The sequence below is a fragment of the Cherax quadricarinatus genome, chromosome 5 (genome assembly GCF_038502225.1).
Source record: "Cherax quadricarinatus isolate ZL_2023a chromosome 5, ASM3850222v1, whole genome shotgun sequence".
Lineage (NCBI taxonomy): Eukaryota > Metazoa > Arthropoda > Malacostraca > Decapoda > Parastacidae > Cherax > Cherax quadricarinatus.
The window spans coordinates 2486432-2498931 of NC_091296.1; the positions used below are offsets into that span (position 1 = coordinate 2486432).

Consider the following 12500-nt stretch of genomic DNA (forward strand, 5'->3'; position numbering starts at 1 on the left):
CACTCCTTTCTTCCCCCAACACTCCTCTTTTCCCCAACACTCTTTTCTTCCCCCAACACTCTTCTCTTCCCCAACACTCCTCTCTTCCCCCAACACACTCCTCTCTTCCCCCAACACTTCTCTCTTCCCCAAACACTCTCCTCTCTTCCCCCACAGCATTCCCCCCCTCCCCCTCCCCCTCCCCCCCTCACTCTCGCCCTTCAGTACATGTATGTGTACTTGTGTGTACATCTATGTATGTGTACATCTGTGTACATCCCATTAACCAGTTACACGACCGCAGCGTCGTAGCTCCTGTCCCCTCTGTGCGGGTTTGTCATGTGTTACATATTTGTTACATGTGTTACATATGTGTTACGTGTTACATGTGTTGCTACATATGTATTATATTACATATGTGTTATGTTACATGTGTGTTATGTGTATTACATGTGTTACATGTGTTAAATATGTGTTGTGTTTGTTAAATGTGTTACGTATGTGTTGTGTGTGTTAACGTGTGTTAAGCAGCGCTAGTACGTACAGTAAACACTGTTTTTCCAGTCCTCACAATATCTTAATTATCTGCTTCCGGGGGGGTCAGCGCTCCCCCCAAGGCCCCGTCCCAGACCAGGCCTCCTGGTTGACCAGGCTGTTACTGCCCCCGCCGGCAGTCCAACGTGTGCACCACAATCCGGCTCATCAGGGGCTGTTTTCTGAAGAATCTGTTGAGTTCCATCTTGGAGAGAACTAACAGTTTGTTGTGTGTTGAAGAGTCGTGGTTCCTTTACACTGCCTTCACTGCACTCCTGGTCGTCATCTTACGTGTGAAGAGAAAGTGTCGGAGTCGTGGCAAGACTGAAGGTGGACACTGCAAGACTGAAGGTGGACACTGCAAGACTGAAGGTGGACACTGCAAGACTGAAGGTGGACACTGCAAGACTGAAGGTGGACACTGCAAGACTGAAGGTGGACACTGCAAGACTGAAGGTGGACAAGGGATTATGTATACCCCTGCAGAGGATGGAAGCTTGTCCTGTCTACCACTGGTGATGTCCTTGATGGTCGTGGTTGTGGAGGTAGATACTTGGAATGATGTATTGGAAAAGATGTTGGAAACATGTTTGGCAATGGAGTTGGTGGGGAGGACTATGTATCTCTTCTCGGCAGTGTCTTCTCTGGGTGTGTTGAAGATGTTTAATGCCCGCCGTCTGCAGTCTCTGATGAAGTGACGAGGATAGTGGAGTTTTGAAAATACTTGTTCAATTATAGTGCATTCTTCCTCAAGGAACTCATTGCTGCAGATTCTGAGTGCGCGCAGGAAGAAGCCTATAATTACACCACGTTTAGTTTTGGTGTCGTGGTGAGAGTAGAAGTGGAGAAGATCGTTTTGGTTGGTGGGTTTTCGATAGACTTTAAAACGAAGTTCGTGGTCAGTTTTGCAGAGAAGAACATCAAGGAAAGGAAGAGTGTTGTCGACTTCTTCTTCAAGTGTGAACTGGATTGAGGGCTCGACCTGGTTGAGCTTGTCTTGGAGAGCTTGAACGTTGAAGCGCCTGGGAGTTATGAGGAGAATGTCGTCAACATAACGGAGCCAGGTGATAGTCGAAGGAATAATGGAGAAACGCTCGGCTTCCAGATGTTCCATGTATAAGTTCGCCAGGACGGCACTGAGTGGCAAGCCCATGGGTAGACCAAAAGTCTGTTGAAAGAGGTGATTTTTGGAAGAGAAACACGTAAAGCCGACACATAGTTCAACGAGGTCGATGAAATCGCTGGCTGGAATAGGAAGATCAAGTGAATCGTCTATTTTTCTGCGCAGGAGATCGATGGCTTGTGTAGTAGGTACTTTGGTGAATAGGGAAGTTACGTCAAGGCTGGAAAGTTTCTTGTTCCTGATGTTGATGTTGCGAATGCGATTGAGAAGATCACCCGAGTGTTTGAGATGTGCTGGACTGATAGTGCCCAAGAGTTTAGAGAGGTGTTTTGCGAGAATTCCTGAGAGTTGGTGGGGAGCACTGCCTATTCCCGAAGATATGGGCCTCAGTGGGATACCAGGCTTGTGAGTTTTCGGTAGGCCGTACATTCTGGCAGGTCTGGGGTTGCTGGGTATGGTGTGCAGAAGTTTCTTCCCTTGTTCTGAGTTCCTCAGAATGCGGCGAGTCCTTTGAAGAAAAGTTTTAGTAAGGTTGTCCACTTGGTTAGTTGTGAGAGGTTTGTAGGTATCTGGGTCATTAAGTAGATTGAGCATTTTGTTCCTGTAATCGTCAGAGTTCATGATAACAACACCACCTCCTTTGAACATTAAAATGGTATAAAATACCGACAGGTTGTTAGGTAAGACACATATGAAACGTCTCGAAATAAAGATACCTAACTGTTGCATGTGTCTTACCCACCACCTCCTTTATCAGCGGTGGTGACCCTGATGGTCGTGTCTTCTGCTAAACCTTTAAGTGCATTGATGTAACGTCGAGGTATGACTGGGGAGCTGCGTGTAGAGATGGCTGCTGAGATGATGCCTTGAAGAAAACATTTTTGGAAGTCGGAGTCATTGTGTCTGTAGTTTTTGGCGATGAAATTGAGGTCTTGTTTTGGTTTCGTAATTCCTGTTGCGAGTTTGAGGCCTAAGCTGAGGGCTTCAGTTTCTGTGGTTGACAGTGGACGAGATGAAAGATTTTGAATAATTTCAGGTCTTCCTAAACTTTTCCAATGACTATTATCGCAGAGTGTTTGAAGTTTCCTAGTAAGTCTGATCTTCTGTTGAACACTCGCTGTGGTAACTCTGCTGCGAATGATTTCGGCGGTGCGTCTGTTCATGTTGCCCCGGAGTGTTGTGCCTAGTGTTCTGGCTTGGAGAAAAGCTTCCTTTGTAGCATTGTTTAAGTCATCTGCACACTCTTCAAGGTAGGTCCGAGCTGTAGCGGAGAAAGGTGGTTTGATGTTGGCAATTCGAGGAGGAGTAGATCTTGGTAAGACCATTTCTTCGATGCAATCACGAAGAAAATTGTGTCTGTTGCGAAGAGAGTAAGCTTTTAGAAGAAGGTCCAGGTATTCTCTGTGTGAAGGATCCATTTCTGCTGCAGTGTTTGACACGATGGAAATAAATGGTATAAAATACCGACACAATGGAAACATAAACACACATGCAGTTTAATGTGATCCTTTATTGACAACGTTTCGCCCACACAGTGGGCTTCTTCAAGTCACAAACAGATCTACCTGGGGTCCTGGAAGGTACAGGAGTATTTATAGTCAGGTTCAGAATGTTGAGGTCAGGTGGAGAATGCTGCATCTGATGATCTACCGGGTGGGGTTATAGAGTCTTGGGTAGCTTGGCAGGGGTATTGTACAAGTTGTGAGTAGACCTTCTGCAGTGTTCTATGTTCTTATGTGGGATAGCGATGAAGAAGTTTCTTGGCGAGTGGTTCAGCTATGTTATAGAAGCCATTGTTCTGGTTGAAATTGTTGGTTATAGAGATAAGCGATGATTCCAGGATTCTTCTGTATTGAGTGTTGTCTTCTGTGGCTATAAGTCTTGAGTTTCTGTAGTTAATTAAATGGTTGTGTGAACTGCGATGTTGTACACAGGTATTCCTTGTATCGTCAGTCCTGCTTGCGTATTGATGTTCTGAAATACGTGTTTGGAGGTCTCTTTATGTTTCGCCCACGTATAATTTTTTGCAGTCATTACAAGGGATTATGTATACCCCTGCAATACATACAATACACCATTCCAAGTATCTACCTCCACAACCACGACCATCAAGGACATCACCAGTAGTAGACAGGACAAGCTTCCATCCTCTGCAGGGGTATACATAATCCCTTGTAATGATTGCAACAAATTATACGTGGGCGAAACATCAAGAGACCTCCAAACACGTATTTCAGAACACCAATACGCAAGCAGGACTGACGATACAAGGAATGCCTGTGTACAACATCGCAATTCACACAACCATTTAATTAACTACAGAAACTCGAGACTTATCGCCACAGAAGACAACACTCAATACCGAAGAATCCTGGAATCATCGCTTATCTCTATAACCAACAATTTCAACCAGAACAACGGCTTCTATAACATAGCTGAACCACTCGCCAAGAAACTTCTTCATCGCTATCCCACATAAGAACATAGAACACTGCAGAAGGTCTACAACTTGTCCAATACCCCTGCCAAGCTACCCAAGACTCTATAACTCCACCCGGTTGATCATCAAATGCAGCATTCTCCACCTGACCTCAACATTCTGAACATGACTATAAATACTCCCGCACCTTCCACCCCAGGTAGATCTGTGACTTGAAGCCCACTGTGTGGGCGAAACGTTGTCAATAAAAGATCACATTAAACTGCATATGTGTTTGTTTCCATTGTGTCAGTGGACACTGCAAGACTCCAGGTGGACACTGCAAGACTGAAGGTGGACACTGCAAGACTGCAGGTGGACACTGCAAGACTGAAGGTGGTCACTGCAAGACTGAAGGTGGACACTGCAAGACTGAAGGTGGACACTGCAAGACTGAAGGTGGACACTGCAAGACTGAAGGTGGACACTGCAAGACTGAAGGTGGACACTGCAAGACTCCAGGTGGACACTGCAAGACTCCAGGTGGACACTGCAAGACTCCAGGTGGACACTACAAGACTCCAGGTGGACACTGCAAGACTCCAGGTGGACACTGCAAGACTCCAGGTGGACACTACAAGACTCCAGGTGGACACTGCAAGACTCCAGGTGGACACTGCAAGACTCCAGGTGGACACTGCAAGACTCCAGGTGGACACTGCAAGACTCCAGGTGGACACTGCAAGACTCCAGGTGGACACTGCAAGACTCCAGGTGGACACTGCAAGACTCCAGGTGGACACTGCAAGACTCCAGGTGGACACTGCAAGACTCCAGGTGGACACTGCAAGACTCCAATTTCTCTTCTGTGGAAAAATCGAGAAAATTAAAACTGTATCGAAGTATAAAATAAATTCCAACAACACAATAGAACGGAAAACTAATGTGAAGGACCTGGGAGTGATAATGTCAGAGGATCTCACTTTCAAAGATCACAACATTGTACCTACCACATCTATTAGGAAAATGACAGGATGGATAATGAGAACTTTTAAAAATAGGGACGCTGAACCCATGATGATTCTCTTCAAATCGCTTGTTCTCTCTAGGTTGAAATATTGCTGTACTCTAACAACCTCTTTCAAGGCTGGAGAAATTGCTGACCTGGAGAACGTACAGAGAACTTTCACGGCACATGTAAGTACGTTAAAGCCCCTAAATTACTGGGAACGGTTGAAGTCATTTGATTTGTATTCCTTGGAATGCAGGCGAGAAAGATACATGATAATATACACTTGGAAAATCCTAGAAGACTAGTGACAAGTTTGCACACGAAAATCACTCCCTACAAAGCAAAAGACTCAAGAGATATAACATTCCCCTAATGAAAAGCAGGGGCGCCACGAGTACACTGAAAGACAACATAATAAGTGTCCGGGGTCCAAGACTGTTCAACTTCCAGCATACGTAAGGGGGATTGCTAAAAGACCCCTGGTTGTCTTTAAAAAGGCACTGGACAGGTACCTAAAGTCAGTACCTGTCCAACCGGGCCTGGTTGATCAGACCCTGAACCACCACAAAGTCTGGTCACAGACCGGGCCGCAGGGCGTTGACCCCCGAAACTCTCTCCAGGTAGAGGTTACTGTGCTAGTATGTTGTATGCTTGCAATACTATACTATTACTACGAGTGTTACTATTACTAGTGTTACTATTACTAGTGTTGCTATTGCTACTATTACTAGTGTTGCTAGTGTTAATATTACTAGTGTTACTGTTACTAGTGTTACTATTGCTAGTGTTACTATTACTAGTGTTGCTAGTGTTACTATTACTAGTGTTAATAGTGCTACTATTACTAGTGTTACCAGTGTTACTATTACTGGTTACTATTACTACGAGTGTTACTATTACTAGTGTTACTATTACTAGTGTTACTGTTACAAGTGTTACTATTGCTAGTGTTACTATTACTAGTGTTGCTAGTGTTACTATTACTAGTGTTACTATTACTAGTGTTAATAGTGTTACTATTACTAGTGTTAATAGTGCTACTATTACTAGTGTTAATAGTGTTACTATTACTAGTGTTAATAGTGTTACTATTACTAGTGTTACTATTACTAGTTTTACCAGTGTTACTATTACTGGTGTTACTAGTGTTACTATTACTAGTGTTACTATTACTAGTGTTATTGCTAGTGTTACTATTACTAGTCTTACTAGTGTTACTATTGCTAGTGTTACTAGTGTTGCTATTACTAGTGTTACTATTACTAGTGTTACTATTACTAGTGTTGCTATTACTAGTGTTACTATTACTAGTGTTACTAGTGTTACTATTGCTAGTGTTACTATTACTGTTACTATTACTAGTGTTGCTATTACTAGTGTTACTATTACTAGTGTTACTAGTGTTACTATTGCTAGTGTTACTATTACTGTTACTATTACTAGTGTTACTATTACTAGTGTTACTAGTGTTACTATTACTAGTGTTACTAGTGTTTGATGTGAGAGATTTATATCACAATATAATTGCTGCAGATTATAGTAACAATATAATGTAATTATTGATTATTGTTGATAATTTTAGTCCATTAAAATAATTACTATGTCACTAATATAACTCGATAATTTCTGATTGTTCGTGATTGTTGGTGTGTTGTTGGTGATTGTTGGTGTGTTGTTGGTGATTGTTGGTGACTATTGGTGTATGATGAGCGTTGTTCATTATTATTAGTATCATCACTATCATTATTGTATCACACACACAACCAAACACACACACACACACACAGGGCCAGGAGCTGCGTCTCGACTCCTGCAACCACAATTAGGTGAGTACACACACCAAACAAACACACACGTATTTTTTAAATTTGTGTATAATTTGTGTTTGTGGAGGGGTAGTGGCTAAATAAGGATGCTAGTCTCTGTTACCGCCACAGTAACAAGGTTGTTTTCTCTCCCACAGCTGTCACCTTCTCCCCGGAGTTCACGGCACCTGTAGCTAACGTGACGGTGGCCAGGGGTCGTGACGCTAAGTTCACCTGTTTGGTGCGTCACCTGGGAGGTTACAGGGTACGTCACAAACCCCTTCACCTGTGTGTGTGTGTGTGTGTGTGGGTGTGTGTGTGGTGTGTGTTTGTGTGTGTGGTGTGTGTTGTGTGGTGTGTGGTGTGTGTGTGTGTGGTGTGTGTGTGGTGTGTATGGAGTGTGTGTGTGTGTTGTGTGTGTGTTGTGTGTGTTGTGTGTGTGTGTGTGTGTGGTGTGTGGTGTGTATGGAGTGTGTGTGTGTGTGTTGTGTGTGTTGTGTGTGTGTTGTGTGTGGTGTGTGTGTGTGTGTGTTTGTGTGTTGTGTGTGTTGTGTGTGTGTGTGTGTGGTGTGGTTGTGTGTGTGTGTGGTGTGTGTGTGTGTGTGTGTGTGTGTATGTGTGTGGTGTGTGTGTGTGTGTGTGGTGTGTGGTGTGTGTGTGTGTGTGTGTGTGTGTATGTGTGTGGTGTGTGTGTCTGTGTGGTGTGTGTGGTTTTTGTGTGTCTGTGTGTGTGTGTATTTGTGTGTATGTGTTGTGTGGTGTGTGGTTTTTGTGTGTATGTATTTGTTGTGTGTGTGTTGTGTGGTGTGTGTGTGTGTGGTGTGTGGGTGTGTGTGTGTGTGTGTGTTGTGTGGTGTGTGTGTGTGTGTGTGGTGTGTATTTGTGTGTGTGTGTGTGTGTGTGTGTGGGTGTGAGTGTGTGTGTGTGTGTGTTGTGTGTGTGTGTGTGTGTAGTGTGTGTGTGTGTGTAGTGTGTGTGTGTGTGTGTGTGTGTGTGTGTAGTGTGTGTGTGTGTAGTGTGTGTAGTGTGTGTGTTGTGTGTGTGTGGTGTGTGGTTTTTGTGTGTGTGTGTATGTGTGTGTGTGTGTGTGTGTGTAGTGTGTGTGAGTGTGTAGTGTGTGTGAGTGTGTAGTGTGTGTGTGTGTGTGTAGTGTGTGGTGTGTGTGTAGTGTGTGTGGTGTGAGTGTGTGTGTGTGTGTGTGTGTGTGTGTGTGTGTGAGTGTGTGTGTGTGTGAGTGTGTGTGTGTGTGTGTGTGTGTGTGTACTCACCTAGTTGAGGTTGCAGGGGTCGAGTCCAAGCTCCTGGCCCCGCCTCTTCACTGGTCGCTACTAGGTCACTCTCCCTGAACCATGAGCTTTATCGTACCTCTGCTTAAAGCTATGTATGGATCCTGCCTCCACTACATCGCTTCCCAAACTATTCCACTTCCTGACTACTGTGTGGCTGAAGAAATACTTCCTAACATCCCTGTGATTCATCTGTGTCTTCAGCTTCCAACTGTGTCCCCTTGTTACTGTGTCCAGTCTCTGGAACATCCTGTCTTTGTCCACCTTGTCAATTCCTCTCAGTATTCTGCCAGATGACTGTGAAACAGAAACCTGTAACTGTTTTGCATGATGGTAGGACTGCTGGTGTCTTTTTCTGTCTCATAAACACGCTAGATAACAGGGATATCTTGCTACTCCAACTTACACTTTGGTCACACTTCACAGACACGCACATGCATATATATATACATACATCTAGGTTTTTCTCCTTTTTCTACATAGCTCTTGTTCTTCTTTATTTCTTCTATTGTCCATGGGGAAGTGGAAAAGAATCTTTCCTCCGTAAGCCATGCGTGTCGTATGAGGCGACTAAAATGCCGGGAGCAATGGGCTAGTAACCCCTTCTCCTGTAGACATTTACTAAAAAAGAGAAGAAAAACTTTATAAAACTGGGATGCTTAAATGTGCGTGGATGTAGTGCAGATGACAAGAAACAGATGATTGCTGATGTTATGAATGAAAAGAAGTTGGATGTCCTGGCCCTAAGTGAAACAAAGCTGAAGGGGGTAGGGGAGTTTCGGTGGGGGGAAATGGGATTAAATCTGGAGTATCTGAGAGAGTTAGAGCAAAGGAAGGGGTAGCAGTAATGTTGAATGATCAGTTATGGAAGGAGAAAAGAGAATATGAATGTGTAAATGCAAGAATTATGTGGATTAAAGTAAAGGTTGGATGCGAGAAGTGGGTTATAATAAGCGTGTATGCACCTGGAGAAGAGAGGAATGCAGAGGAGAGAGAGAGATTTTGGGAGATGTTAAGTGAATGTATAGGAGCCTTTGAACCAAGTGAGAGAGTAATTGTGGTAGGGGACCTGAATGCTAAAGTAGGAGAAACTTTTAGAGAGGGTCTGGTAGGTAAGTTTGGGGTGCCAGGTGTAAATGATAATGGGAGCCCTTTGATTGAACTTTGTATAGAAAGGGGTTTAGTTATAGGTAATACATATTTTAAGAAAAAGAGGATAAGTATACAAGATATGATGTAGGGCGAAATGACAGTAGTTTGTTGGATTATGTATTGGTAGATAAAAGACTGTTGAGTAGACTTCAGGATGTACATGTTTATAGAGGGGCCACAGATATATCAGATCACTTTCTAATTGTAGCTACAGTGAGAGTAAAAGGTAGATGGGATACAAGGAGAATAGAAGCATCAGGGAAGAGAGAGGTGAAGGTTTATAAACTAAAAGAGGAGGCAGTTAGGGAAAGATATAAACAGCTATTGGAGGATAGATGGGCTAATGAGAACATAGGCAATGGGGTCGAAGAGGTATGGGGTAGGTTTAAAAATGTAGTGTTAGAGTGTTCAGCAGAAGTTTGTGGTTACAGGAAAGTGGGTGCAGGAGGGAAGAGGAGCGATTGGTGGAATGATGATGTAAAGAGAGTAGTAAGGGAGAAAAAGTTAGCATATGAGAAGTTTTTACGAAGTAGAAGTGATGCAAGGAGGGAAGAGTATATGGAGAAAAAGAGAGAGGTTAAGAGAGTGGTGAAGCAATGTAAAAAGAGAGCAAATGAGAGAGTGGGTGAGATGTTAACAACAAATTTTGTTGAAAATAAGAAAAAGTTTTGGAGTGAGATTAACAAGTTAAGGAAGCCTAGAGAACAAATGGATTTGTCAGTTAAAAATAGGAGAGGAGAGTTATTAAATGGAGAGTTAGAGGTATTGGGAAGATGGAGGGAATATTTTGAGGAATTGTTAAATGTTGATGAAGATAGGGAAGCTGTGATTTCGTGTATAGGGCAAGGAGGAATAACATCTTGTAGGAGTGAGGAAGAGCCAGTTGTGAGTGTGGGGGAAGTTCATGAGGCAGTAGGTAAAATGAAAGGGGGTAAGGCAGCCGGGATTGATGGGATAAAGATAGAAATGTTAAAAGCACGTGGGGATACAGTTTTGGAGTGGTTGGTGCAATTATTTAATAAATGTATGGAAGAGGGTAAGGTACCTAGGGATTGGCAGAGAGCATGCATAGTTCCTTTGTATAAAGGCAAAGGGGACAAAAGAGAGTGCAAAAATTATAGGGGGATAAGTCTGTTGAGTATACCTGGCAAAGTGTATGGTAGAGTTATTATTGAAAGAATTAAAAGTAAGACGGAGAATAGGATAGCAGATGAACAAGGAGGCTTTAGGAAAGGTAGGGGGTGTGTGGACCAGGTGTTTACAGTGAAACATATAAGTGAACAGTATTTAGATAAGGCTAAAGAGGTCTTTGTGGCATTTATGGATTTGGAAAAGGCGTATGACAGGGTGGATAGGGGGGCAATGTGGCAGATGTTGCAGGTGTATGGTGTAGGAGGTAGGTTACTGAAAGCAGTGAAGAGTTTTTACGAGGATAGTGAGGCTCAAGTTAGAGTACATAGGAAAGAGGGAAATTATTTCCCAGTAAAAGTAGGCCTTAGACAAGGATGTGTGATGTCACCGTGGTTGTTTAATATATTTATGGATGGGGTTGTAAGAGAAGTAAATGCGAGGGTCTTGACAAGAGGCGTGGAGTTAAAAGATAAAGAATCACACATAAAGTGGGAGTTGTCACAGTTGCTCTTTGCTGATGACACTGTGCTCTTGGGAGATTCTGAAGAGAAGTTGCAGAGATTGGTGGATGAATTTGGTAGGGTGTGCAAGAGAAGAAAATTAAAAGTGAATACAGGAAAGAGTAAGGTTATGAGGATAACAAAAATATTAGGTGATGAAAGATTGGATATCAGATTGGAGGGAGACAGTATGGAGGAGGTGAATGTATTCAGATATTTGGGAGTGGACGTGTCAGCAGATGGGTCTATGAAGGATGAGGTGAATCATAGAATTGATGAGGGGAGAAGGGTGAGTGGTGCACTTAGGAGTCTGTGGAGACAAAGAACTTTGTCCTTGGAGGCAAAGAGGGGAATGTATGAGAGTATAGTTTTACCAACGCTCTTATATGGGTGTGAAGCATGGGTGATGAATGTTGCAGCGAGGAGAAGGCTGGAGGCAGTGGAGATGTCATGTCTGAGGGCAATGTGTGGTGTGAATATAATGCAGAGAATTCGTAGTTTGGAAGTTAGGAGGAGGTGCGGGATTACCAAAACTGTTGTCCAGAGGGCTGAGGAAGGGTTGTTGAGGTGGTTCGGACATGTAGAGAGAATGGAGCGAAACAGAATGACTTCAAGAGTGTATCAGTCTGTAGTGGAAGGAAGGCGGGGTAGGGGTCGGCCTAGGAAAGGTTGGAGGGAGGGGGTAAAGGAGGTTTTGTGTGCGAGGGGCTTGGACTTCCAGCAGGCGTGCGTGAGCGTGTTTGATAGGAGTGAATGGAGACGAATGGTTTTTAATACTTGAAGTGCTGTTGGAGTGTGAGCAAAGTAACATTTATGAAGGGGTTCAGGGAAACCGGCAGGCCGGACTTGAGTCCTGGAGATGGGAAGTACAGTGCCTGCACTCTGAAGGAGGGGTGTTAATGTTGCAGTTTAAAAACTGTAGTGTAAAGCACCCTTCTGGCAAGACAGTGATGGAGTGAATGATGGTGAAAGTTTTTCTTTTTCGGGCCACCCTGCCTTGGTGGGAATCGGCCAGTGTGATAATAAAATATTTTGTAAGTCGTTATCATGTCCCCCCCTATCTCTCCTGTCCTCCAGTGTCGTCAGATTGATTTCCCTTAACCTCTCCTCATAGGACATACCTCTTAACTCTGGGACTAGTCTTGTTGCAAACCTTTGCACTTTCTCTAGTTTCTTTACATGCTTGGCTAGGTGTGGGTTCCAAACTGGTGCCGCATACTCCAATATCGGCCTAACGTACACGGTGTACAGGGTCCTGAACGATTCCTTATTAAGATGTCGGAATGCTGTTCTGAGGTTTGCCAGGCGCCCATATGCTGCGGCAGTTATTTGGTTGATGTGCGCTTCAGGAGATGTGCCTGGTGTTATACTCACCCCAAGATCTTTTTCCTTGAGTGATGTTTGTAGTCTCTGGCCCCATAGACTGTACTCCGTCTGCGGTCTTCTTTGTCCTTCCCCAATCCTCATGACTTTGCACTTGGTGGGATTGAACTCCAGGAGCCAGTTTCTGGACCAGGTCTGCAGCCTGTCCAGATCCCTTTGTATTTCTGCCTGGTCTT

At 43.8% G+C, this 12500-nt stretch overlaps 1 protein-coding gene across 2 annotated transcripts in view; it reads left to right on the forward strand.

The window, feature by feature from the left end:
- The window catches only part of LOC128684975 (lachesin), a 557865-nt gene that overhangs the window by 428247 nt on the left and 117118 nt on the right, over positions 1 to 12500 (forward strand). For both annotated transcript variants that reach the window (XM_070098933.1, XM_070098924.1), the window contains exon 4: positions 7031 to 7137. In XM_070098933.1, the coding sequence (XP_069955034.1) occupies positions 7031 to 7137 (107 nt within the window). The remainder of the gene's footprint in view (positions 1 to 7030; positions 7138 to 12500) is intronic.